General features: G+C 52.9%; 1 protein-coding gene across 1 annotated transcript; it reads right to left on the reverse strand.

The window, feature by feature from the left end:
- Nucleotides 1-215: 215 nt before the first annotated feature.
- Nucleotides 216-27,169, reverse strand: CACNG5 (calcium voltage-gated channel auxiliary subunit gamma 5). Its single transcript, XM_090291322.1, has 6 exons — nt 27,029-27,169; nt 5,240-5,498; nt 3,207-3,293; nt 2,267-2,407; nt 770-915; nt 216-512 (listed from the first exon to the last, which is right to left on the reverse strand). Exons 2-6 carry the CDS (start codon nt 5,433-5,435, stop codon nt 255-257), a joined length of 828 nt encoding a protein of 275 aa, XP_090147448.1. The 5' UTR covers nt 5,436-5,498; nt 27,029-27,169; the 3' UTR covers nt 216-254.
- Between the last annotated feature and the right edge of the window lie 380 nt (nt 27,170-27,549).

Here is a 27,549-nt window from a genome sequence, read left to right on the forward strand (position 1 = left end):
CACCCATGCTCTCAGCCAATCTGCTTGCCCACTGGCTCCAGACTCCTGACACCACCCTGGGGCAGTTAGAGATACTGGGTGGGGGGCAGGCGGAAAGCAGGGAAACAACATGGGTCAAGTGACAACAGCTAAGCTTGGAGGGGGCGGGCCTGTCAACCGCAGACCTGGGGCTCACAGCCGCGGGGGGGGTGGGGGGAGTGGGGCACGGGAGGAGCTGGCTGGCTTCCACAGTCCCAGGAGGCAGGCGGTGAGGCTCAGCAGGGGGACGAGGACATCTGGTCATAGTCAGGGCACTTGAGCAAGGCTGGGTAGCTGCTGTTCATCTGCAGGGAGGTGTCGCTGGAGATGTCGGAGGGGCTGCGGCCCCGGACCCAGGCGTCTGGGTGCAGGAACTGGCCCGAGTAATCGGAGCAGTTGCTCAGACGCGGGCGGTAGAAGCCGGGGTGCGGCCGGTACATGTCCTCGGCGGTGTACCGCTTCATGAACAGGTACACGGACATCACCCCCGCGCTCTACGGAGAGGAGGAAGCAGAGGGGGGCTCACTGCTGGGGTCCGCGTGGGGCACAGTGAGGAGAGCTGCTGGGGGCGGGGCAGGGGGATCGGGTGCGGGGACACCCCGGATGGAGCAGACACGGGAAGGTAAACCACGACGCGTTCTGGGGACGAAGGGCGACGGAGTGGCGCGCCCAGGGTGTGTGTAGCGTGTCTGCCTCCTCCGGCCAGGCCCGGGCGCGCCCCGCCCCCCACGCAGCCCGTTGGAAGGCTTACCTCCGTCAGAAGGAAGGAGATGGCGGAGAAGGCGAACGACCACCCGTACTTGTAGCTGAAATAGGCCTCCGCGTCCTTGGTCCTGTTGAGCATCTCGTCGTTGATGCTGGAGATGTAGAGCACCAGGCCCACCACGAGAGAGAGGCCTGGGGGAGGGCAGGGGCTCAGAGCGGAGGCCCCGGGGGGTTGCTGATGGGGTGCCCACCGCCCTGGGGGTTCGGGAGGAGAGCTTGGTGACAATGCACCCGTTCTGGAGTTCGAGGAGAGCAGGAGCTCTCCCCCTGCAGACCCTGTTTAGACCATTGCCTTCTAGAAAGCAGGTACGTGCAGGCGAGAAAGCTCCCTGCCTCTATTCCGTTTGTGTATTTTGGGGTGGTGAACACACATTACTACATACAGATGACGTATTATAGAACTGTACTCCTGGAACCTATGTAATTTCATTAAGCAATGTCACCCCCAATAAAGTCAGTTAAAAAAGCTTCCTGTCCAGCCTCCTCCTGAGCCACGGTAAGCCGGATGGTGCTCATCCCACCCGCTCTCTAGAATCACCTGTCAGACGTACATGCCTGACCCTCACCCCCGGACATCTGAGTCACTTGTACGCTGGGGCTCTGGCACTACCTTGTCTTAACAGCTCCCCAGGTGACACTAATGTGAACGATGGGTGAGAACCACTGAGCTAGCAAGTGGCTTTTGCTAAACTGAGGAATAAAACAGATTGCTGACGGAGGAAGCCAGGCCTTCGATCCCTGTCTCCTGCCATGGGTGGTAACACCACTGTGGAGACCAGGTGGCTCCTGGTTGGTGCAGCAACCCGACTTTCCCGGCCACTGGCGGTGGCCTGTTGAGATCATCAGGCAGACAGGCAAAGAGAGTTTGTCTAGATTCTGGTAATTGTTCAATTAGGGGGCCCCGTGGGGCCCAGACTCCGGCTGCCATTGTGCAAATGACAGCCTCAGGCACCAGTCCCCTCAATTAGTGACTGTAATTGAATCAGGACAAAATTAATTACTCTGTGTTGAGCTGTTCAGGCGTAATTCCATTCACGTGATTCAACTAGGGCATCTTGAAGGATGAATGTTCAAGGAAAATCAATGGGATCCAAGACTTCCTGGGCACTTCACTCACGTTTGCCTCTTTGCTGGGTCAGTGGGCCCCGCCTCCTGCTCTCATCAAAGCAGCTTCACGCGGCCCAGTTAAGTCTGAGAGTTCCGATCCTGGACTGTGGAAAACTCTCAGGTGCTTTAAAGCTACTGCACAGCCTTGATGACTATCGAGCTCCTTATCATAGACCGATCAGGAGCTTAACGCCAAGTCCCTATCTCTTGGACTAGGTGGAAATGTCACCATGCAGAGCGTGGATTGAGGACATTGCAGGTGCCTGGGTCACTCACTCAGCTGGTCTGGTGCTGACCTCCCGCCACGACCAGGACTTCTCAGAGCACAGCTGTTCGGGGGTCAAAAGTCTGGAGTGCATGAACGCAACCAACTCACCCGAGAGGATGAAGAAGATGCCAGAGACGAAGGCCAGGATTGTCCTGTGGGGACGGACGTGTCCAATGTTGCTCAGGACAAACCCAATGAACATGAAGAAGAGGCTGACCAGGGGGAACGGTGTGGCCGAGCGAATCATTTCTGATTGAGGGAACAAAAGGACACTGTCAGCCTCCAGGGGCCTTACTCGCTGCTCACCCTCCTGAGCTGGGTGTTCCTGGCAGTGTCTGCCAGCTGGTCCCCAAAGCCACACTGTGCACGAGCTCCCCAGGCTCTGCCCCCTCCTTGGGGGGCCTGGGACCTCCCAGTGCTGCCAGAGCCTCTGTCCTGTAGCCCTTAGCCTGTGGAGTCTGCACTAACTCAGGGTGATTAGTGTTAGAATTTCACTGAAAGTTCACTCTAGGGGTCCGAACCAGCTCTGGCAAGGCCAAGGCCATGGTCAGTTTCACCGGGGGCCAGAAGGCTTGATTCAGTTCCCTGAGTATATGGTCTGAATGTTTGTGTCCCACCTCCCCAATCCATATGTTGAAACCTAACCCCCAATGTGATAGTATCAGGAGGTGGGGCCTTTAGGAGGTGCTTGGGTTATGAGGGTGGAACCCTCGTGAATGGGATTAGTGCCCTTATAAATGAGACCACGGAGTTCTGCTGTTTATGAGCTACCTGGTCTGTGGTATTTTGTTATAGCAGCCCCAACGGACCATGATGCTGGGTATGGATGCCCTCTCACTTGCCTGGGTCACAAGACTGGGACATTCCAGCAACCTGCACCATCACAGGATAAATAATAGAGCAAGCTCTGGTGGGCTCAGGCCAGCACAACCAGATGAGTCTAAGGACATGAGCTCTTGAGAAACAAGCTGGGCACCCTGAGTCTTCCCTCCACCGTGCTCTGCTCTGTCATGCCAATGGCCCAGGTTGGAAAGTCTGAGGCACCTACTTAGAACATTGACTGTGGACTCGGACGTCAACTGGGTGTTCAGAGGCATCACGTATTCTATGGTGAAGCAGCGTCCTCGCTCCTCACCTACGAAGACAAGAATCATTTACCTTTCCGGGTCCTTCTGGAAGGTGGATCGGCAGTTATTCAAATGGTATTTCCAAATGCTTTCAGGATCTTTGACTCGTGGTGTATTTGTGCCTGAACTAGCTTCACACCCTAGGGGGTCCCATCCCTGGCTGGTGGCCCACAGCAGGGGTTCTCCACCCCTGACATCACACCCTTCCTGGACGCCAGCTCTAAGAGGTGCATGAAAGTAGTCAGACTGCAGACTGTGCTGAGTAACATGATGGTGGCTGCCTGTGGCTTTGGGACAGACTCAGCACACAGTGCTGGTGACTTCCAACTCTGCTTGATGATGCCACACCGTCCAGGACAGCAAGAGGTATGGTGAATATTAATGCCATTCCCAAAACAGACACAAGTCACCCACAGGCCAGGCCTTGAGGTGTCCTCCCTGCCAAATACTGGTGGGTACCAGGTGGGTGCCAGGTGGGTTCCAGGTGGGCACCAGGTGGGTACTGGAAATATCGGGGAGTGGGTTTCACTTTGCAAAGTATATGATTGTCTAACCACTCTGCTGTACACCTGAAACTAATACAAATAATATTGAATGTAAACTGCCATTGAAAAATAAAATTAAAAAAGAAAAGAAAAGAAAAAAGAAGAGGTAAAAGGAGCTTTAGTGACTAAAGGCTGAAGGTGGGTTCCCTGGCATGTGCGAAAACCATCAGGGCGGGGGAGGTGGAGCTGGTGATGCCAGGGTGAGACCAGCCCCGGGCAGAAGCTGAAAGTGAGGCCCAGTTTGGGGGTGACTGGGGGAGGGGTGCAGAAGAGGAGAGGCAGACAGGATGCCCCACCAGGGGGAAGGAAGGAGCCTTCCTGCCAGCCTCGCTGAGATGGCCCCTCCCAGGGGGCCAGTCACAGACGGGAGATACAGAGGAGGCAGTGGCTTTCTGAATTAGAAAAACAGTGAGAAAAGAAACAATGTCGAACATGAAAAAGTTTGCGCTACTGCTAGTTCCCACTGCATTCTAATGTTTTCCTTGCAGTGACTCTTTAAGACAAAGTGAGATACGTGTATTATAGCATTCAATTGTATGACTCACTAGGGTGATAAACAAGCATATAAAATACTGGTGGGTGCCAACCACCACACGCATATCCCAGAGCCCTGCCATGCAGTGGGGAGGACCCCGCGGCCCCTCCAAGAAGTGCCCAGTGACCCCCTGTGGGGATTCCGACCAGCCCAGGCTTGTGGCGGGTCCCGGGACAGAGACACAGAGATGCTCTTCTTGTATAGGCAGGTTCCGGCCATGATAAAGGAACAATGGACAGTAGTGACTCCGAGGATTCCAGGGGAGCAGTAGCTTCTAGAAGAACTGGAACTGGCGGGAGGCCCAGACAGGTGGCGTGCGTGCCTGCCCCACCAGGCAGAGTTGGAAAGACCTGCACCTGTGCGCCCTCTCCGCCATCCCTGCGCTCAGACACAGAGATGGCTAAGCACCGCCCATCCCGTGACCTAGCGGACGCCAGCGGTGCAGGGAGAGGTCCTTCCTTCCCTCCGGGTGCCTCCACGCCCTCACTCGCAAGGCGGGCGTACTAACCACCCTGCCTTGCAGGGCTGTGGGGAGGCGCGGAGAGCAATGCAGCAGGGCGCTCAGGCACGGGGGGCGCTTCAGCCCCGTGCGTCAGCCTCCCCCAGCCTGCAGGCGGAGTGTGGGGGAGCGCAGTTCCAGCCACCTTTCGGGTGCGAAGACCCAGGTCCCGGGTGATGACAGTACTTGCTCAGATGGACACTGTACAATGGGACTTGAGTTTGGGGTGGGTCCTGGTCGCTGCAGGGGACACTGCCCAGGCTCCACGAGGACGGTCCAGGTGAACTGTCTCCTTCCAGCAGGGGCATCTCTTCCCAAGGGTGGGGGAGGGGGGTTCTTGGGCAGGTTTTCCTGGGGTGGCGGTGGGGCCCTTACCTGCGAGGAAGCAGACACGCCACAGACCCGAGTGCAGGGACATCTTGATCTCCGTGCTCTGGTTCTGGGGCAGGACCACGCCCTCCTCCAGGTACAGCCAGTAGTCGGTGCTGACGGCGATGCCCAGGAGGCCCAAGCCGCAGACGGCGAAGACGCTGCTGAGCAGGGTCAGGGCCTTCCTCCCGCAGGCGCTCATCTTCCCGGACCGGACAGCCCAGCGTGCGGCCGGCACCCTGGTCCCGCCAGCAGGGAGTAGGCTCTGGGGGCGGGAGCGAGGGTGAGCGGGCAGGCGGTCGCAGCCACAGCCGCGAGGACGTCAGGTGAGGGGCTTTGGGGAGGTAACCAAGTGGAACGCCGCATGGCTGAACTGGTGAGTCAAGACCAACAGGACAGCTCCCCGCGGAGGCACACCCTCCTCTCCCTGCCAGGAATTAACAGCTTTCTTGCCAGGCCGCTGCAAGGGCCACCTTGTCCTCGGGAGTCCCCCTTGCTGGATAACGCTATCCATCCATCCATCCGTCCGTCCGTCCGTCCATCCAGTAACCCACTGTGCCCGACATGGGAGATAGAGAGATGAACACGAAGAGCAAGGGCAACCACAAAGCGACTAAGATGCAGCTTCAGGGGTGGCTGTGCTAGAGAGCTGCCCAGGAGCCCTACAGCAGGAAGCAGGGATGGGGCAGTGAGCTCTGCTGGGTGGGCTTCTCGCTGTTGAGAAGGACTCGGGGGGCGAAGTGCACCATGGCAGAGAGCTGCAGCAGCGAGGAGCAGAAGCGGCGGCAGCCCTGGGAAGAGGCAGAGGGCAGAGAAGGCTGCTTGGGAAGGTGGTGTTCTAGGTCAACAGGAGTGAAGAAGCCACACCACACAGTCCCAGTTCAATGGGCCCCTAAACCTGCCTAATTAGAAACGGTCTGACTCTGCCCACTCAGCACCCAGTACTGGCAGGAGCCAGCTCTGAACCCGCTGCAGAGAAGCTGAGAGCCTATTCGAGCTGCCTGACTGGGTCACAGGTCTGCCATAGAGCACCTGCTGTGCGCAGGGCCCTGTGCCCGCTGCTGCGGGAGAGGCAGGGGAGTTGGAGGTCCTGCGTGCAGAGTTCCCAGCTGGGAAAGGACAGAACACAGCATCAGGGCTATGACACCAGGGTGGGACCCACCTGACAGGTGGAATGTGGTGGGGGTGGGTGCGGGTAGAGCTGGCTGCCCAGAGGGGCTGCATGGATTGGTGGGTTGGGGATGGAGGTGGGGAAGGATAATTAAGGTTTTTATAATGGTTGGCTAAGTATATTCACTTACATTTGAAGCTTTCAGGGCCCCAGTATCTTCCAGAGAGAATGGAATTAGAACGCATGGATCGTTGCTGGAGGTGAGGGAAGGGGAGGAAAATACAAGGAGGAGATGCTTGGATGAGAAAACTGACCCAATGCTGCAAAGAGCCTCCAGAGGCAGGAAACCTGGACTGTATCCGCAACCCCGTCACTCAGTCGCTGTGTCCGGTTGGAAAATTAACCTTTCTGGGGCCCGTTTTTCTCCTGGCTAACACAGAGGAAGAGAATAATAAAAGCAAAGTCTATTGAATGTCTATCATTACCATTAGGTATTCTGCTAAGCACTTTACTCTGTTTTAATTCTTAAAAGTCTGTCACCACCTCCCTTTTACAGGTTAGCAAACTAAGGATCAGAGAAGTTAAGAAACTCGCCCAAGATCACTCAGCCTGCAGGTGGTTGTGCCTGCATTTGAACTTCACCCTGTCTCATCATCAAGACCCTTCTTGTGCCACCCTACGAATGTCTTCCAAAGTGGATTCCACAGAGCAAAACTTCCTTGGAATATTCTAGCAAAATGGACTCTGGTGACAAAAGGCTCTGGAAAGTGCTGCATCTCAGTCTTGAAGGACCTATTGCATGATCACATGTTAAAGCCTCGGAAATCTAAGCCCACCATGCACTGAGTCCATCCCAACGCCGCACTCATTTCGGGGTTTTCCACACTTATCCGTTCACACAGTGGCGTCTTGTTCTGAGAAACCCACTTTGGGAACAAGGCTGTCCCCATGAAGAATAACAAGGCCTGCCCTGCTCCGCTCACCCCACAGAAATGCTGGCAGATGAACCATCACAGCAGCTATGACAGGGCTTTGAAAAATCTACAGCACAATCCTGGTGTAAGCAATTATTCTTAAGTACCGACGGGCAAATAAGCTCCTGTTCTTGTAAAGCAGATGGATCAGGGCTTCTGACATACAATAGCTGGTGCCCGGCCGGAGCTGAGCAGCCCATTTTAAATGATAAGCTTGGCAGCGAGACAAAAGAAGAGATTTGGGTCTTGGAGGCTTGGAAAGATGAAGGTGAAGAGGAGATTGGATCTGAATCTATAAACATGAGAAATGGAAGAAGAGGCCAAAGTTGACCTGACCTGCGGAACTCTGTAACAGCAGAGCCTGTAGCCTGGAGTGAGCTTGGGAAGAAGGGAAAGTCCCCTTCCAGAGTATGTGACAAATTTATGGAACTCTGCACAGAGCAAAAAATGACAACCCTATTCATGACGCAAGTGTCCTTATGCTTCCATTACAAAATCATATTTATTTACAAGTAAATGGTAGCCTTGGGACCTCACAACAATCCCATAAGTAGGTAGCATTAGCCCCGTTTTGTGGGTAAGGAAACTGAGGCTTAGAGATGTTAAGTAAGCCTACAGGATGTCACAGGTGGGGAACAGACTGTGGGTTTGATCCTAGGTCTAATCCCAAGGTCTATGCTCTGGCGACACCATCTTCCTACTGAAGAAATAAACAGTTCTGGAGGTGTTGGGGTGAAGAGACACATCCAAAGTGGGTCACTAGGGGATCTAGAAACGTATGTGACACTACCCAGAAGACTGTCTTTGTGAATGATCAAGTGTTCCCTCTGGATCCTACTGGGCTATCTCTCAGCAGCCCTGACATTTCCTCTCACACAGACTCACGGAGGTGCTCTCTGGCTCCGCGTTTCTGATTCTGAAACCCTGTTGGGTAGAAAGACTCGTATTTCTCTCCATGTAAGAAAATCAAGGTCCAGAGGGCAGAAGTACCTGAGATGACCCAGCCAGGCCCATGGAGGGACCAAAGTGTGAACCAGTAACTTTCTGAAAGCTGATTCACTGCTTTTTTCCCTGTGCTGCATGGAAAATTATAAGGCAGCAGATGGGAATTACCTGCGCTGCCCCATTGTGAACACGTGATTATTCGCATCTCAGTTCATTGCCTTCCTGTCCTTCTTCCACTTAACTGCCCCCAATGTCTTCTGTTGGTGGGAGCAGGAATTGGGGATCCCCCTGAAGACACCGGTCTGGGGTGAATACCTAGTTCCCATACAAGCAGGCTTTCGTCCAAGTCTTTGCTTTGACATGATTGCTTCTCCTTCCCCTGAATCCCATCCTTCATCTACAAGGTTCATTTGATTCTTCTGACGGGGAAGGCAGACACTTTTCATAAGTTGCTACCACAAAGGGCTGTTTATGCTATTATGTTAAAGAAATACAGCTGGATGGGAAACCATGTCTAATAAGAATTCAACTGTGAAAAAAATTCATAGGGTGGAAAGAAATAAACCAAAATGTGGAGGGTTCCAGGTAATAAAGTTATGTATATTTGGTTTTCTTCATTACTTTCCTGTGCTCAACAAAGCTTCTAAGAAACATGGCTTATTTTTATATCCAAAGTAGAGAACTAAAGTAAAGACTAGAGTCATCAGTTCTCCAGCTGCTGCCCTCCTATGCCGGGTCCCAGCTAGCTTCTGGGGCTAGAGATGCTGAAATGCAGGTTACCCTTTGGGACTTGGGGCCCAGACGCTGAAGCACAGCAGCTTTGAGCCTTTTAAGACGATTACCTGGGTGCCATTACCTATAAGTATTAGCCTGTTAATTATCAGGAAGTAACAGTTGCTAATTATCATCCCATGATTAGCAATTAGGGAGAAATGTCTTGTGGAGCATTAAATCACTAATGGCACATTTCCCTGCCCAAGCCAATGATAAAAGGACTTGCAATGATATGCTCAGGTGCTCATAGACAGGTGAGGTTCAGGTGTGAGTGGGAGCCCAGGCAGAGGGCTGGATGGTAGCTTAACTGGAGAGAAAGAGAGAGAAAGTGGAAGGGTAGTTCAATGCGAAACCCTGATCTCCGCTTCCTACCAGCAGTGCTTGAAGGGTTCAGGGGGCAGCGGTTCTTGACAGTCTCAGCAGCTGCTTCTGTGAGCTAGTCTGGGGACTCAGCATCTGCTTGGCCAGCTCCAAGCAGGACGAGTGGATGACTGTCAACCCCCAGTGGTTCTATGGCCCTGCCTGCTTTCCACCGTGCTGAGTACCATTACATTCCGTGGTGGTTAGAATGTGACCACGAATTTCCTGTCACTCCTTCTATTGGGAGGTGGGGTCCACGCACATCTCCTCCCCTTGTGTCTGGGCAGATTGTGACTGCTTCGACCAATAGCGAGCACCGAAATGACGCTGTGTGACTTCTGAGGCTGGGTCATAAAAGGAGCGCAGTTTGCATCTGGTTCTCTTGGGAACTCCCTCAGGGGGAAGCCAGCCCCCGTGTAAGAAGTCCGACCCCCTGAGAGTGCCATGCCTCAGAGCAGGCTTTTCAAACTGGGCCCTACTGACATTTGGGGCTGACAGTTCTTTGTTGTGAGGGGCTGTCGTGGGCAGTGCAGGATGTTCAGTAGCATCCCTGCCTCTGTCCACCCGATGGAATAAACAAAAATGTTCCGGGGTGGGGGGTGGGGGGCAAAAACACCTCTGAGTGAGAACACTGCTTTGGAGACCTCTCACAGGTGCTCTGGATGACACCTGAGCGGCCAGCCAACAGCCAGAACCAGCTGCCAGGCATGGGATCGAGCCATCCTGGATGCCCAGCCCAGTTCAGCCTTTGGATGATGGCATTTCCAGCTAACGTCTGACTGCACCTGCATCAGAAACCCCAGCAAGAACTGTGCAGCTAAGCCCTGACCGGTGTGGCTCTGTGGATCGGGCGTTGTCCCGCAAAGCAAAAGGTTGTCAGTTCGATTCCTGGTCAGGGCAGATGCCCGGGTTGCAGGTTCAGTCCCCAGTCAGGGCACATTGAAGAGGCAACCAACTGATGTTTTTCTTCATCTTTTTCTCCCTCCCTTCCCCTCATCTTAAAAATAAACAAATGCAATCTAAAAAAACAGACAAAAAAAAAAAAAAAAACTGCCCGGGGGAGCACTTCCTAAATCCCTGACCCACAATATCATAAGCAAAATATATTAGTTGTTTAATACCATTATGTTTTGAGGTAATTTGTTATACAGCAGAAGTTACCAAGACAACTTTGTTACTCATTTATAAGGCTCTTCTTCTAACTGTCTAAGTATGAGATGAATCCCAGGCGCGACTGTGGAGAATGTAACGTAGTGATGGAGGGTGGGAGGGTCATAGTTCAGTCCCTGGAACTTACAGCTGTCTGGGGAGGTGAACGGCAGGTGGGCTTTGGGACCAGGCATATCTGAACTAGAATGCCAGTTCTTTCATTTCAGATCCTGGGCAAATCACATGGCTACTTGGAACCTTGGTCCCTTCACCTGAAAAACAGGGACAGCTTCATATGTGTTACTGTGAGGGTTTATGAAAGCGTCATTAAATGAGGCTGGGCCACTGTGTACCAGCCCAGTACGTGCTGCAATCAGAACGTAACACCCCGACGCCTCAAGAGCAGTGAACGACAGGGCAGATGTAACAGCGTAATTCTGTCCCTGAAAAGGAACAAAACAGCCTGGACTTTCTCATCATTATCCAGCTCCACGATGAGGGAGCTCTCAGCATGGCGGTTGGTCCCCTGCGGAGTTTCCAGCCATCCCGCCCCCTCCCCAAATTTTAGTCTTCTTGTCTCTCTCCCCTCCATACTGACCAAGGCTTTGGACTGGAGAGATTCTAGGGTTTTCCCATTTGAGGAGTGGAGCTGCCCTGCCCAGTGATGGGAAGCTGCCTTAGGAGCTCTGCAGGCCACGGAGATGGGGATTTTATCTCATGGGCCCGCACAGTGAACAAACACAGGACACACACATGCCCTGAAGGGCTCACAGGATGTAAGTGTTAGGATGGCAGACAGACAGTGACGACAAGGGTGGGGAAGGCAGTGACAGGTGCCACGTACTGGGCTCGTTTATCCACCGAGTTTCCATAGTCTTGTTCTGATACCTACCTGGCCAAGTCACATTATGGTTACGAATTTTTATTTTTTTATTTTTATTTTTTTACAGAGAGGAACCTGAGGATGAAGACATGGTGGTCGCCCAGTTCATAGTGACAAAGACTAGATTCAAACCGAGGTGCGTCAGCCCCCAAGCCCAGGCTCCGTGCACTTCTTCCCCCTTTGCTGCTACGGACACCAGCCCTCTCTTCCATTTAATCCAGAAATACAAAACACTCTGCCTCCTCTCTTCAACAACACAGGGATGGGTTTTTGATGTGGAAAATTATTTTTAAGAAAAGGGGTATATGATATAAAATATAAATGAGTAATAAGCCCTAAGATCATTCCGTAAACCTATGGAGTTTGAGCAAATGTGTCTACACCTTGGGGCTTCTGTCTTTCTGACCTGCGACATCCATCATTCCCAGCCCCGCTATCAGCCATGAATGACAGAGGTTCACTCTCCCCTCTGCCCTAAGTCACACCCCAGCTGCGGCCACATCGGGGACCCCGGCAGCAGAAGAGATGCAGTGGCAGATGGCTCAGCCAGCCCCAAACACCAGTCCCACAAGGAGAGCAGCCGCCCCTAAGTGCCATCCCAACAGAGATGGATTTTTATCTCCTACCGTGTGCAGAAACCAAAATCCCCTTTAGAAAAGGCAGAGCCGCACCCTCCCGCCTTCCTTTCCACCCACTTAGACACAGCGGCAACCAGGGCCGCGCACCGCGTCGTTCGTTCAGTGACACGTAGTCTTCGCCGTTGGCAATCAGACGCCCACGCTGCGGCGGTCTCCTCTGGCGGCGCCCACCGCGCCTGTAACACCGCAGCCCCCACGACCACTGGGCTGTGAGAAGAGCCAAAGAGAAATGGAAAACGACTTCCTACCCTGAGCCTTAATACGTGTAGACAGGGAAAATGTCCAGGCTTGATCTCATTTTGGTGACACTGGCCATCTCTCAGATCCAGGCCGCCAAAGCCTGTGGGGAAAGCAGGGCCCAGGGGCTTCTCCTTTTCTTGGGGTCCTGGTTTGGGGTCTACTGCTTCTCTGTGTACTTCTGTCTCCCCGGTTCCCACCAGCTGCTGTCTACTGGCTCAGGACTCTGTGCCAGAAACTGTTCTAAGCAATTTATGCGTATTAATTCACCTAATCCTCCAAACAACCCTTTGTGGTCAGCACTATTATTAAAATGGGGATAAGACTGGGATCTTCTTCAAAGGGCGGTGAGGATTAAATGAACCAACACATGTAACCAGCTTACAATAGGGGCTCCAGCCTGGTGTACAGTAAATGCACAAAAGCAATTAAAAAAAAAAAAACTTATTTGTTGTTAGAGAGAGGGGAAGAGGAGGAGAAACAGAAGAAGAGAAACATCTATGGGTTGCCTCTAAAACATGCCCTGACCGGGGACAGAACCTGCAACCCAGGCCTGTGCCCTGACCAGGAATCAAACCTGTGACCTCTCGCTTTGTGGGATGATGCCCAACCCACTGAGCGACAGCAGCCAGGGTGCACACAGCCCTCTTAACTGTGGTCATTATCTCCACTTTATAGATGAGGGGGTTGGCAGTTCCAGCCTCTGGCCAAGGTCACCAGCTAGAAAGTGGCGGAGCTGGGACTTGAACCCAGCAGACTGGCCCCATTACCTGCTAAGCAGAATTGCCTCTCGTACCTCTCACCTGGAGAAGCGGCAGGAGGCTTAGCTCACCACCTTGGAAATTCTCGCTTCTGCAAAGTGGCGATTCCTGGCTGTCCAAGGGAAACGTGGACCTGATTTTGCTCAGCATCATCAGCCTCTTGCTTAAGATAAGAGCGCTGAAGGTTTCACGTCCTTTTCTGCTTGGCCTTTGGATCACTCAGGTGGATGGACAACCCAGGTATTTTTCATGTAAAATGGTGAGTGTAGAGTTGGAGCGGGAGGGAGAAGCGAGGAACCCAAGGGTCCCGGCGGACGTGGAGTAGTTTTTGGTTCTCTCCAGTCCCTCCTTCATGCTCGGAGTTAGTATTTATGTTTCAGGAGAGACATTTCTTGTTCTGCTGATTCTTCCATCTGGGTGATGGAGGAAGGAGGGATGGGGAGCCAGAGGAGCTGCCCTGCAGAAACGCTGCTCCGGAAGGACTCTTGGGACACAATCAGTGTGGCCTGGCCAGGTTACAAAGCAGCGGTATGTGTCTATAAATACCCACTTCCAGTCCGTTCTCCCGCCTCTGGTACATCCTACCCGAACTCAGGATTCCAACAGTTGGTAGCTCACACGCCCAGGCCTCCCCGTCTCCACCACCCCGAATCTCTGCCCCTTTGAGCCCCGAGCCCTGGGTCACACAGAGGGCTAGACAGGTGGCTGTCAGTGCAGGAGCAACACTCACAAGCCCAGAGTTCCAGCTCTCCCGACAGCAGTGCTAAAAGGAGGACGAAGTGCCAGCCACTGCAGGCCAGAGCCGTGAACGAGGCACAAGGGGACAAAAGCATGAGGGCTGATGTGTTTCTCTGAGGAGCCAGTTCTCAACACGATGCTTCCTGCTCCTCCGTCTGCCCCCCACGACCTAAGATGAAATGATGCCTGGGCCACCCTGAGACCCCAGGGGCCTGGTTCTGAGCATGACTCTGCCCCGCAGTGAGTGAGGAGGTCCAGGGCCACACGGTAAAAGTCCAGCGAACCAAACGGATGCCGCATGACTCTTGACAGGTAAAGTCAAGGTGCTTATGATGCTCTGAAAGAGACTTTAATATCTCCTGATTGATGACAGCACTAAGGGTCTGGGCAGGGAACTGAGGGTGAAGAAGGAGGGGCTTCACTGTGCACCAGCGCACCCCCCCCCCCCCGGGAGACAGTTGGTGACAAAGACGGGGAGGCAAGGGTGCTGCACCCTCGGCTTCTTAGCCAGTGACACCACCTCGCAGGTCCGGCGCCGGCGGGCATGGGAGGGTGCTGGTCTGGAAAAAGAAGCACAAGGCAGGACAGGTGTGAACCGCAGCCCTGCGGTCACTGCCCCTGGGGCTCGCTGCTCAGGACATCACCCCACCGAGGCCGCCTGGACACCTTGGGCCCAGGGGATGCTCCAGTCCTGACTCTGCTGGGGACGACGTGGGGCCTCAGGCTGCTGGCTCAGACTCTCAGAATCTCATCGATAACCCAGGAGTGATCGGCTCTTGACAGGGCAGCTGTGGGGATTCTGAGCCATGGAGCAGGTCGTGGGCTCTCGGCAAATGTTCACCTTCATCCCTTGATCCCAAAAGGAAGCCAGACTGGCCACCAAGGAGGCTGACTCCAGGGCGGAAAACGCTTGGGGTCACGAGATGGTGCTGGCGAGGTGGGAGCAGTAGGGGAGGAAGCTTGTGCGCCTCTCATGTTACATCCAGCCTTGCTAACTATCTCCTGGCTGAACAAGGCAGAATCGGGATGGCGCTTGGCAGGGCTGGGAAGTCGAGAAACCTTCAGAACTGCTGTGGGGGAAAGTGCCTGCTCTCCAAGGGTCAGGTCAGGAACTGAGAGGAGAAAAGGGGCCTCTCCCAGAATCCCACGGCACGACATGACGGAGCAGGACACAACCCCAGGCCTTTAGACCAGTGGGCCTTAATCCCTGCTGCCCTTCAAGGGCATCACCTTCAAGAGTTTTCAAGAAATCGCAAAGATGGATTGCTTTCCAGACCCATGACATCTGACCTTCAGGTGGGGTGGGTGTAGGGGAGGGCGAGGCATCAGTATTATATAAAATTGTAGGTGACTCCAACACTGCAGACAAAGTTGAGAACCACTCACTACCCAACATGGGGTCCCTCACAGACCCCGCACTCATGGTTTGATTTTACTTCAGTTTGGACCAGACCTGAGCTATCCAACATGGCAGCCACTAGCCACACAGGGCTCTGGAGACTTGAAATGTGGCTCACCGCAGCTGAGACGCCCCATCAGTACAAAACACACCCCGGATTTCTAAGACTTAGTACAAAGAAAGAATGTAAAATATCTCAGTGACAATGTTTTAAAACACTGACTACATGCTGAAATGGTATACTGGGCTAAGTAAAATATATTAGAGAAAAATTTAATCACATCATGTAGCTCTCATTATATGTTACTGGCCTGTGCTGGTCTTGAGACTAGTCAATTCAAAAATGTGCTTCCTATAGTTCTTCTATTTGTAAGTTTGTTTCATCTGTGTTTTGACAGTGATTTTCCTTTAAAATGTCACTTCATGATTCCATTTATATAACATTCTTGAAATGACAGAAATAAGTATATGAAGAACAGATTAGTGGTTGCTGGGATTAAGGACAAGAGGTGGGAGGGGAAGAGGCCAGTGTGGCCACATGAGGGAGCCTGGCAGTGTGGAAATGATGGATTGTGCTATAATTTCGCAAGATATTGTCATCAGGGGAAACTGGATAAAGGGTTCACGGGAATCTCTCTGCCTGATTTCTTTCAACTGCATGTGAATCTACAATGATCTCAAAACAAGAAGTCAGAAAAAACAACATCACCTCTGAAACAGTCACGTCTGTACTCTGCTGGTCAGAGCATAAAGTGGGGCAACCCTTTCGGAAGGCAGCTTGGCAGCACACATCGAGCCTTAAGCATTTTTATTTCTCCCCGGCCCCCCCCCCCCCAGTTCTGCTTCTGGGATTGCTGCTAAGGAAATAGCTATAAGTACAAACGTAGGCAAAGGTGTTTATTCACCATTGTTTGCAATAGCACAATGCTCAAAACCACCCAAATGTCCTTCTGAAAGAGAAGGGGTATAGGAACTGTGGTTTATGGACTCTGGACTGTTATGTAATCATTAATGGAAAACACTGATGAGATCATGTTAAGTGAAACGAAAAGAGGACTGCAAACTATCGATACTATGTTTGCTAATCTGTAAAACAAGAAGTCCGTTGACACCTGGGATGATGACTATAACAACATTAATAGCGGTGTTTTGATCGTAGGATTGTGGATTAATTTGTTTACTCTTCTTACTTTACTGTTTAATAAATAGGTACCACATTTTTCTTTAAATGTCATAACGATCTTTTCCCCTTTTTTAAATCAGCTGTCTTCCTGGAGCTGAGGGACAAGGCCCAGTCAGGAAACGGGTGGGTGGCCGACTTGCCCCCTGCTGGCTGAACAGGGTGGTGCAGCCTGGAGCCCCAAGGCACAGCCCGTGGAGAGCTCCCAGTTTCGGGGGCCAGTTACCAGCGGACTCAGAGCCCCGTTCCGGCCCCCATGCCGCTCAGAGAACCACTGCCTGTTTAGAGGGTAGAAAGAAGAACCTGTCACTCCAGCGCTTACGTGAACTCTGGCAAGATGCTGACGCTGTCTTAGCCTCATTCAGTAAAGATATAAAACGGTGACGCTAATATGACGCCTGTGTGCGGCCATTGAGGAATGAAAAGCCACAGGAGCCCCGTGAGTTAGAAACTGTGTTTTATTTTACTACATAATGGCAAATTGCTTTCCCAAGTAGCTGTCCCAAACTGCAGTCCCACATGCAGTGTGGAAGGGTTCTCATGGCTTCCTCTGGCGTGCTCAGGGTCCTTGTCAAACAGTGGGAACAAAGAGTGGTGACTCATTGTCATCTTAACACGCATTCCCATGATGACTTAGTGACGCGGAGCATCTTTTTGTGTCTCGTCACATTCCTGTTCCCTTTCCTATGAAGTGTCTGTCTTTTCCCCTTTTATTTTTTCTATTGGGTTCATCTGTTTTCTTATTAATTTATAGGAATTCATGACATATTCTGGATAGTAAACCTTTGCCATATTGTGCTAAAACATTTTCTCACAGTCTGCCACTTTTCTTTTCGCTTCATGGTATCTTTTGAGAAGGTCTTATGTTTGAATGCACTGTGCTATTATTGATTTTTGTATGTTGAGCTTGTATATAACAACATCGCTAGACAGGAGTCTCTTAGATTTTCTGTGTAGAAGATCTATAGATTGTGAATGTTGACACTTTTGCAGTTTTTCTTTTGTAGTTTTTCATTCCAATTCTTATACCTCCTATTTCTTTTTTCTTATGTTAGTACACTATCAAGGCACTCCAATACACAGAGCAGGTGACAGAGACACAGTTGGTCTGATTTTAAAGAGAATAATTTTAACACTTACCATCAAGTAGGATATTTGTTGAAAATATAGCTAGCTTATCAGGGGAAGAAAGTTGTCTTCTATTGGTAGTTTGTGACAAGTTTTTCTTTTTAGTCATATCTATTTTTATCCTTTCCACATTTATTGAGATTGACATGTTCATTTTTCTCTTATAATCTGTTAATAGGGTAAATTACATTACTAGATTTTCTAATGTTAAACCATTCCTGCATTACTGGATAAATTTTGCTTTTGTTGTGATATATAATATTATATGTAAGTTACAGGTCACGCTCACTCATGGCTATAAATACGAATGTCAACTTAATACTACATTTATGTTTATATTCATGAGTGAGATTGACTATAATTTTTCCCATTGTTCTGTTTAGTTCCATCATCAAGGTTATATTAGAACCACAATGAGATACCATTACACACACAGAGTGGCTAAAATCAAAAAGATTGACAATAGTAAATGTTGACAAACATTTGTAGTAACTGAAACTCTCCTACATTGCTGGTGGGAATGTGAAATGGTACAGCTGCTTTAGAAGACAGTTTGCAGTTTCTTATAAAGTTAAACATGCTCTTGTCACACAACCCAGCGATCCCACTCCCGAGTGGGCAGGTTTCTAGCCTCCTGTTCACAGAGGGGTCCCAATGGCAGCTTCTGGCCTTGCCAGGGCCCAAGGCCACATATTCCTGTTTCTGGGTGGGCATTAAAATTTCAGACTTGAGCTACTATGGCCATATCTGGGTCCAAGATCTCCTGGCCCTTGTTGGTGTCAGTTTGAGCTCCTTGAGGACTTAAGTTTTTCTTAAGAGTCAGCTGTGTATTTGAAAACCTTCTTATGAGCTGGTAGATGGAGGGACATGGGTTAGCTGAGCTTACTCTGTTGCTGACAGTGGATGTGTCTAATTCAGTATCTACTTTTCAGCCCCCTCTCTTGCCTAGAGGTGGTACCATAAATCTCTGCCACCCTGTCCCCAGCATTCTGGAGTGGGGGTGGGGAGGAAAGACGGCCTCTTTCTACTTTCCTGAAATTCCCAATGTGCTATAACAAGCACAAATTATTTCTTCATTTGGGGTGTATGTGCATCTGCGTGTGTGGGTATACATGTATATAAACTTTAATTTAAAAATTAATGGAAGATAAACTCTATGTAAAGAAAAAAAATTTTTTAACCAGTGCAGCTTCATGACAGAGGCAGAATGACAGTGACTTCCCTCCCCTCTCCTGGCACAGCCTTCTCTGCTTCTTCCTGGGGCACAAGCCAGCCTGCCCCAGGCTTTTGCAATGTTCTATTTTTATTTTCATTATTTAACTGTGGCCAATATACATTGCTAAGCGGAGTGCTCAGCTCCACAGCTTAATGAACAACTGACCTCGGTTTGCAAAAGCGCAAGTCACATGGAGCTCCGCAGGCTGTTAGCAGGGTCCTCAGCCTGCCCTGCCCCGTCAATTTTGGTCCAAGAAAGAGAGATCAGGGATGGGGCTGTGGGGGGCGGGGTGCACAGGAGTGAGTGAAATGGGACTGCCAGGGGCAGGGGGCAGGGTGGTGGTGTGGGAGAGACAGGAGTGAGGGAAGCAAGCCCCGCCCACTTGCAGCCTGCTTTCAGGAGCTGGGGGGCTCATGGGGCTGCAGGCGGGCTGACCACCCGTTTGTTTTCTCACCTCTGCTGACTGGTTCACCATTCGCTGAACTCAGCTCCTGGCCAGACTGGCTGGGAGCGGTGCTGAGACCCACCTCCTGGAGGACTAAGGGGTTTTATTTTTCTACCTCATCTTCTTTCTTATTTAATTCTAGACCTCCACGGTGACCTAAACTGCATCTCATGACCATCTGACCCCACAAAGGTCTCATATTCAGGAGCCTGGAAAACAATGGGGTGAGTCACCAGGCAAACAGGCTCAGAAGAGCTTGTTGATCGACTGCATTGACCTCGACCCTCGGCATTCATGATGTTTCACCAAACGTTTACACTGGAGGCTTTAGTCAAACCTAGGAAGATGCTATTACGGACGGCACATCCATTCTGCAAGTGAGGAAACCGAGGCGAGAGAGGTGTCCTGCCCAGGGAGGTTGGGACGGGACCTGAACTTGTGTCTTCTGGGGCACAGTCCTCAGCCTGTTTTCACACCATTCTTCCTACAGGGAGGCATGGTGCCTTCCCAGGCAGACCGATGGGAACGGAGCCCTGGGGTCCTCTCAGACAGAAAGTGTAATCCCCAGGACTTGAGGTCAGGGGGCACCCAGGGCTGATCCATGCTGGATCTGCCCCTTCTGGGGTAGGAAGGCAGGATGGGGGGGGCTGCTGCTTCCTCTCTGCCTCCTGCCTCCCTCCCTTGGCTGCCTGCACCCTCTCCACGGCCCTCCGCTCCCCAGTGCCGTGGCCGCGGGCCCATCAGATGATGAGTGTTCTTCATTCTTCCCACAACAACACATTCATCAGGAGGGAGACAGACGCCCGATCCAGAGGGAAAGGAAGGGAAGGGAGAGGGAGCGGAGGAAATCAATAACGAAGAATGATGTCTCTATATTGTGCCTCCTGTGTGTTATTTCCCTCTGTGGAGGCAGGGCAGAACAAGAAATCTTGGCTGTGTTTCTGATTCTAATTGATCTGGAAGCTGGGTGAACCCAGTGATGCCCTCTCAATGGCCAGCCATCGCCTGCTGGTACTTGGGTTGACAACGGGTTCTCGATCAATGCGCACAGGGCCACTCTTTATCTGATTGGGATGTCCTGGCTCCTCTCTGCTTGCAGTGCTGGGGCCTGCTCAGCAGGGTCTGGACACAGGTCACCAACTTTGGCGGGGGCAAGGGGAGTGGGGATGTGGGAGAAGGTCAAAGGTGGAAACCAGGGCCACAACCATAACTCCAAACTCATCTCTACTGCACACATAGAAATTCCTACTTGGCTTGGGCTCAAATACCTACAAAGTGGAGTGAAATCCCAGTGGTTCAAGCAGTACTATCAGCCAGTAACACTTTAGTCTGAACTTATAGGGCCTAGTCCTCAATGGGACAGTCACAGCACCTGTCTTGGGGACATGGTGAGGAGTGCATGAGGTGACTCATGCACAGGGCCCAGCTCACACCTGGTACTGCCACCTGCTGCTGTTAAAGCCAAGCTCTGGGACTGTGTGTGGGGCCTGGCTCAGGTCTTGGCACACCGCAGCTGTTCCCCCTCGAGTTTCTGGAAGTGAGTGGTGGGGGTGCAACGGAGGAAAGGGTACAGGGGTTACTGAAATCCGGAGCAATGTCCCGTAGGATGGGGTCAGAGAGGGTCAAGTGGGGCCCAAACACCACCACGTGCCTGGACCCAGAGGTGGAACCCAAAGTGGCTGAGCCTCCAGCCTGGTTCTCTTCTTTGTGAATTCAGGGGGCAGTCAGTGCCTGGTGCCCTGGCAGGGTAGGGATGGCCTTGGCGCCATGTGCCCGCCAGCCCCAGAGCACCTGGCGTGCTCCTTCTGCAGAGCAGGGTGAGGCTGGCTGAGGCACCTGCCACCTAGGGCAATGGCTGAGGGGGTCTGGATGTGGCCCCCGCACAGGGGAGGCCTGCTTTCTGGCATGCCAACACTCACCGCCCATGAGTGCCAGGATGGTGCTGCCAGCATCACCCTCAGTGGGGCCCTGTTTGGGAGAAAAGCCTTGATGGGCAGTCGAGTACAGGGGCAGTCATTAGCCCGGGACAGAGTGACGCTCTGGGAGCCTTAAGCCTTTGACCCTGGCTTCACATGAGCCCTGGAAGAGAAGAAGCCAGCAGTCAACAGTGCAGAGCCTCCATGTGCTCATAACATATGGGTAACTGTTGTTTAAAAGGTCTTGAGGAAAAATAACAGGTTTTAGTGAGGACGTGGGGAAGTCGGTGACGGGAGTGGGAAGTTGGTGCTGTGGGCGGGGCTTCAGTAAGTTACACGTATAATGACCACAGGACCCAGCAATTCTACTCTCAGGGACATACCTCTAAAACCTGGTGGCAGGTGTTATAATACTTGTACCTGGATGTTCGTGACAGTATTATTTTTAACAGCCAAAAGGTGGAAATAATACTAATGTCCACTGACTGATGGATGGATAAACACATGTCCTATGTTCATTCAATGGAATATTATTCAGCCATAAAAAAGGAATGAAGTACTGATACATGCTACAGCATGGATGAACCTGGAGAATATAATGTAAAGTGAAAAAACCCCACACGTTGTGATTCAATTGAAACACAATGTCCCAAACAGGTAAATGCATAGAGGCAGAAAGCAGAAGAGTGGTTGCCAGGGAACTGGGGGGTGGGGTGAGTGCTTTCCTCTTGGGGTGATGATAATGTGCTGGGACTCATCAGTGGTGATGACTGCACAGCATTTGAATGTACTAAATGCCACTGAATTCTCTACTTTCCGATGGTTAAAATAGTAAGAGTTTATGTTGTATTTTACCACAATAAAACCCCCTACAGATTGCCTTTATTTATAGCAAAGACTATGGTTCACCGCCATTTAATGGAAATGGATGCACATCAGCAATTAGGGAGGAGTGGGGAGGACCGCAGGGGGTGAGGGAAGACCAGATGTGAAGCGCTGGGGCACAAAGCACAAAGGAACCACGCGGCCAACTCCAACTTCCTCGCCTTGACTCGCTGTGTGAGCGCGCAGCCTCCGCTGACCACATCCTCGCTGCCCCCCCCCCCCCCCGGGCTCCCAGAGAGGCAGGAGCGGCAGGTGTGTAAGGCCCATCAGCTGTCTACTGCGGATCAAAGGATCAAATGATTCACGGCCTCCCTGAGCAGCCCGAGGACAGAACTCCAGAGCCTGTCTTTAACGCCTGGTACTGGACTTCTGTGAAATGCCGGGATGAGCACTGGCAGACATGAGTTTCGTGGGTCCGGCAAGATCTTCAAAGGGCAAAGGAAGCACTGGGCATTGATTCAGTGACCAGTGAGAGCAAATGGCGTTCAACAAGCAGGTTGTGAGCACCCCTTTGGCAAGCCCCTGGCCTAGTGGGGTAGGGGGAAAGGAGCAGATGCTGGCAGTGCTGGAGGCAAGCTGGCTGATGGAGGTGATGCCACAGAAGCACGAACAAGGGCCCCTAATTGAGGAACATCTGGGAAGGCTTCCTGGAGGAGGTGACACCCGAGCTAACGCACACACCTCCTGAGAGGGGCCACACACACCGACACATGTGGGTACCCGATAGTCCTGGAAACTTCCCTCCTGGGGTTTCCCATCACCGTAGTTCATCTCCAGAGAAGACATCCCGCACGTAGAGGAATAAAGGGGTCCCATATTGGCCATTATCAAGGACATCACATGTACATGTGATCAGTGCTTCCCAACTCTCTGGGGTGATTTTTAAACCCACATGTCCAGTTAGGAGCCTATTTCTGACCTGTAGCGCTTGTAAAGTGAGAACCTGGCGATGCGTCAGTTGACATTCTCCAACTTAGAGTCTCAGGGGCTCAGGGGTGGGGGAGTCTTGGTTCATGGAGCTTGTGTTGGCTGCCCAGTCCCTGCCCAACCACACAGTGCTCCGTCACTTCCTCAGCTTCGCTCCCAGGAGAAGCCAGGCCAGCCTCTTCGGACAAACAGGCAAAGCCTGGCCCCGCAGGCCCAGGGAGACCCTGACTGAGGAAGAGCAGTTCTTCCTCCTCAGCTCTGGGAAATGGAGAGGGAAAGGGGGCGTTTAACTTCCTTTGCACTCTGGAGATACTGGCTTTGAACGCCCCGGGTGGCATTGCTGCAGCTCAGCAAACAGATGTACAAATCGAGAACAAGGACCTGTGGCTGGGATAAATGGAGGCTGCTGCCTGCCATCTAGGTTCCTGCTGGCACGAGCGTATGGAGATGGAGAGAGCTCGAGAGATGGCACGGGCTGCGGGAGAGATGGCACAGATGGCAGGAGAGATGGCACAGGTGGTACAAGGCATGGCACAGGCAGACAATACGCCGCCCCCTACAAAATTTCTGCAAATGTAGGCTGAGAAGGTTCTGTGACTAGTCCAAGGCCACAAAGTGCTACAAGCGACTGAGCTGGGATTCTAATGTACTTCTGTGTGGCTCTGAAGTCCACGTTTCAGTGGGCGATAGTTCAGTGTGCACTGCCAAGTTCATGTCCTAATTGTATGCCCCTCTCCAGTTGCTTGACCCCTCTGGGCCTTGAAACATGAGGGAAGGAAATCATACTTTACAGCACCACTGTGAACATGTGTGGAATACTCTTGGGACGGTGTTTGCACCTGGAAGGTAGTGAGCACTGGCCTTGCGCTTGGAGAGAAAGCTGAGGTCCTTACTGTGACCCATGGTCCTACCGTGATGGGGTCTGTCTACCCCCAACCCAGCCACATCCACCTCCTGCTTGTTCCTTAAGTCTCTCCCCTGTTGCTGGAAGGCCCTTCCCCCAGCTGTGTGCGTCTCCCTCCCCTCCTTCTGGTCTCTGCTCAAATGTCACCTGCCAGTGGGGCCTTCCCTGAGGCTCCTTTGAAAATGGCAAACCCACCCCCACACTCTAAACCTCCAACCTGCCTTGTCTTTCTCTTCGGCATTTCCACCCCACAGTCTGCGGTATATTTTTCTGCTTTAGCACATTTATTTTTCGTCTCCCTCTATAGCATGCTAGCTCCTAAGGGAAGAGCATTGAATTGTGTCTGTTTTGTTCACAGCGGCATTCCCAATGGTTCCCAACAGTGGGTGACCTGGCCCCCAGGGACCATCTGGAGACATTTTTGGTTGTTCAGTGGGAGGACGGGTATTGCTGAAACCCTTCAATGCACAGGACAGCCCCCCCCCCCAAAGAATAAGCTCACCCCCAATGCCAGCAGTGCCCCAGCTGTGGGCCCTTTACTCTCAACAGTGGCTGGCACGTATCAGCAGGCGCTCATAATAATTGTGAAGGACGAATGAAGAACGACTGTCATGTCGTCATCATCACTATTATTGAAGGACAGATACAGTTGAGAATAATCTTAAAGAAGGGGCCAGCTCTCCCCTCTGGGCTGAGCACTGCCCTCAGCAGCACCAGGCATGGGCTGCAAACGGCTCACTGTTGGGCCGTCAGGAGCTAGGACCAGCCACTGTTGTAGGGTCCCTCAGAGCCCGAGGGACACCAGTCTGCTCCCCGCCATGGAAAGCCTGCCTGCAGACCCCCTGGGCTGGGGCTGTCAGTTCTCACCCCCAAGACCCCCCAACACTTGTCCCCACACTGGAAAATTCAGGACTGTGTGCCCAGCTGGGCTGGGCAAGGAACCACCTACAGAGTCTTTTAGGGCGACCCTGGCTGCCTCTCTCAGCCTAGGGAAGCCACGGGGCTCGGTGAACTCTGGTGTTCTGGAGAAAGGGTGACATGAGGGCTGTGGGGACGTTCAGGAGGACACAAGTGTTGAAACCGCCCCCGGGGCTCAGCCCAGGCCTTTTGCTGACCCCCCAAATTACCACGGACAGTTTTAAACAGTCAGCTGACCGGCCCAGCTCTGGAACGGCAGAGCACACCACCTATGGAATGCATTAGCTGCCACGTGGCCACGCTCTAAGGGCATCACCTCCACCCAGCCACAGAACTGGAAAGCTCTGGAAGTTTCTGTCTAATACCTGCTCCCTCAGCAGGCTTCCCAGCCCAAATTCCCACCAGGAATTTCCACCTGAGGTTCATAGCTTTCCTTGACTGCTGCCCGTGCCACCCCCAACCCCTCAAGCTTTCCCTTCCCCCAGGGGCCTCCTCGGGCTCACAGCTGGGCCTTTCGCTGGAACCCCTGAGGCTCGGAAAGTGCCACCTTGTCTCTCCTCCTCTCCCCACCTTATCTTTCTTCTCCTCTTCTGCCTTCTTCCTCTCCCCTCACAAGTCCTGAAAGCTTTTAAAACAAACCATCAGTGCCAAGGTTTAGTAGCTGACATAACTGGGTACAAAGCCAGGAGCCAAAGGAATGAGTCTCTAATGGTGGAATATTAGGCAGCAGACAACTAGGTGTCGGGGAACAGAATGATATTTGGTGGGCTGGGGTTTTCCTGGTGCTTCTAAAGTCACAGGTAACTTGGCCCCAATTCTGCCAGGGAAACAGGCAGACCCCAAACTCAGGATGAAATAAAAGAGAAGGCTGGTGTCCAGGGACCACTTGGGACTGAGCCAGGGGGCTGTGTGGGGTAGGCCCAGAAGAACATCAAGGGCTGGAAGCCCGAGGCGAAGCGCCAACTGCCCCAAAGGTAGGGCCTGGTGGAGACTGGGGTCCCAGTCTTCCATTCTCTCTCTCTTTTTTTTTTTTTGGAATCCAAGCTCAATCTGTGAGCTACCCCAGCACAACAATCTACACCATGTGTCCTAGGCATATGGCCACCTCCTTGAAGTTCAATGTCTGAGAGGCAACCAGAGGAAGCAGAGGCAGCCAGCCCCGGACACCTCCAATGAGCTGACATGGACATCTGTGTCCTTGCTTTACCCAACACCCTTGTCCCATGCTACAGAGGAGGAGACTGAGTCTCCCATCAGGGACCCAGCTGGGGCTGAAGCCCCATTTTTCCACCGCAAGGCCTGCCTCCTCCAGCCAAGAGTGAATAACTCGGCCAACCTGCTCGCTCTGCATTCCCCTCCCCCATCCCAGACCCAAATCACCGAACTCACAACCTGAGAATGGCGGGGGCAGGTGAGAGCCCTGTGAGGGGCACTGTCAGCACCTGTGAGGCTCAGAACAGGAGCCGCTTCCCCGCAGCCAGGTTCCCGCAATTCTCGGTTGAGTCTCTCTCAGTCCCAGGAAGTGGCAATTTGATCATCAATCCCAGAAGTGATCATCTGACTACACTTAGCAAAATTTTACTAACCTGCATCTTCATCAATGGCCAAATTAGGGTGACAGCAAAGAGACAAATCAAGTAATTAAAACGGGGGGCTTTGGAGTGACTGGAGAAATTTTCTGGCGCATCTGCCTGTGGATCCCCCTGTCGTCCTGCTCAGTGGCAGTTGGCAGGGACCCTTCCTCCCACCCCGTGAGACACAGGCTTCCTCCCTGTCCCGTTAGCCCCGCGGGAAGAGTCCTGGGGGCAGGGGGAGGGCGGGGCCATCGGACCGCTGGGGAAGTGAGACCACCCCGCAGGCAGGCTGTAGTAAGTGGGATGTCGACCCGCGTGGCCAGCCCAGCTAACAGGTGGTGGTGGGACTGCCTCCCCGCATTATCCGGACAATTCCTGCCAGGCATTCAAGTCCGCCCAGGGAGTCTGCCCTCAGCTTTGGGGGAGCAACGAGACCTGCCCAGCCGCGCTGGCAAAAAGGAGGGCTCACCACCTCCCCGCACATGCCAGCGAGCGAGAGAGCGAGACAGACAGACAGACAGACACTCACACGCTCACGCTTCCCACCACGCTGCCCCTGCCTCCACCGCGCCCGGCCAGGAGGGGCGCGCGGGGGGCAATCTGGCCCCCGCCCTGGCTGCGCGGTAATGGGGGGCGGAGGAGGGGGCGCCGTGGAGGCGCCCCCGGCGGGAGGTCGCCCTCCGCCGCCCGCAGGCTGGGAGAGCCGGTGTCTCCCGGTCTTCCCGGTCCCTACCTCTCCGGAGTGGCCGCGACGCCAATTCTGGCGCAACGCTCCTCGCCGGCTCTGCGTGTGCGGCGGTAGGATCCGCGCGAGGTTCCCCCGGCGACCGTCCCGCGGCGTCCGGCCGAGCAGCTCAGCGCCTGTGACCGTGGCCGCAGTCGCCGCCGCCGCTGCCGCTGCCACGCCAGCAGCGAACTCGGGGAGGGTGGGCGGGCCGGGGGCGGGGCCTCCGCGCCTCCGCCCCGCCCAGCGGAGCGCTCCCGCGGCCTTTGGGACCCTGCGGACGCTGGATTCCTCCCGGGAACTGATTCCCTCTGGGCAGGCACCTTCGTGGGGTTCCCGGGTGGAGAGGTGGGGGCTGGGGTAGCGAGGAGAGGCTTTCGGAGACCGCATAGGGCTTGGCTGGGACCCCCGAGCCTTGGGTCAGACTTACTTTCAAATTCCAGCTGTTACGCTCCTGCTGTTTAGTGATAGTAAGCACAACAATGGCATCTATGTAGTATTTATCGGTCACTTACTGTGCACTAGGCACT

This window comes from Furipterus horrens, unplaced genomic scaffold (genome assembly GCF_987537825.1).
Source record: "Furipterus horrens unplaced genomic scaffold, mFurHor1.1.pri manual_scaffold_11, whole genome shotgun sequence".
In the NCBI taxonomy this organism is placed as follows: domain Eukaryota; kingdom Metazoa; phylum Chordata; class Mammalia; order Chiroptera; family Furipteridae; genus Furipterus; species Furipterus horrens.

Bases quoted from the DNA above. Each gene is read 5' to 3' on its own strand.
- CACNG5 (XM_090291322.1), bottom strand. From the start codon at position 5,435: ATGAGCGCCTGCGGGAGGAAGGCCCTGACCCTGCTCAGCAGCGTCTTC. The intron at 916-2,266 runs GTGAGTTGGTTG...GCCCTCCCCCAG, and splicing joins CATCTTCTTCATCCTCTCGG to GCCTCTCTCTCGTGGTGGGC. The intron at 513-769 runs GTAAGCCTTCCA...TCCTCTCCGTAG, and splicing joins TCTCCTTCCTTCTGACGGAG to AGCGCGGGGGTGATGTCCGT.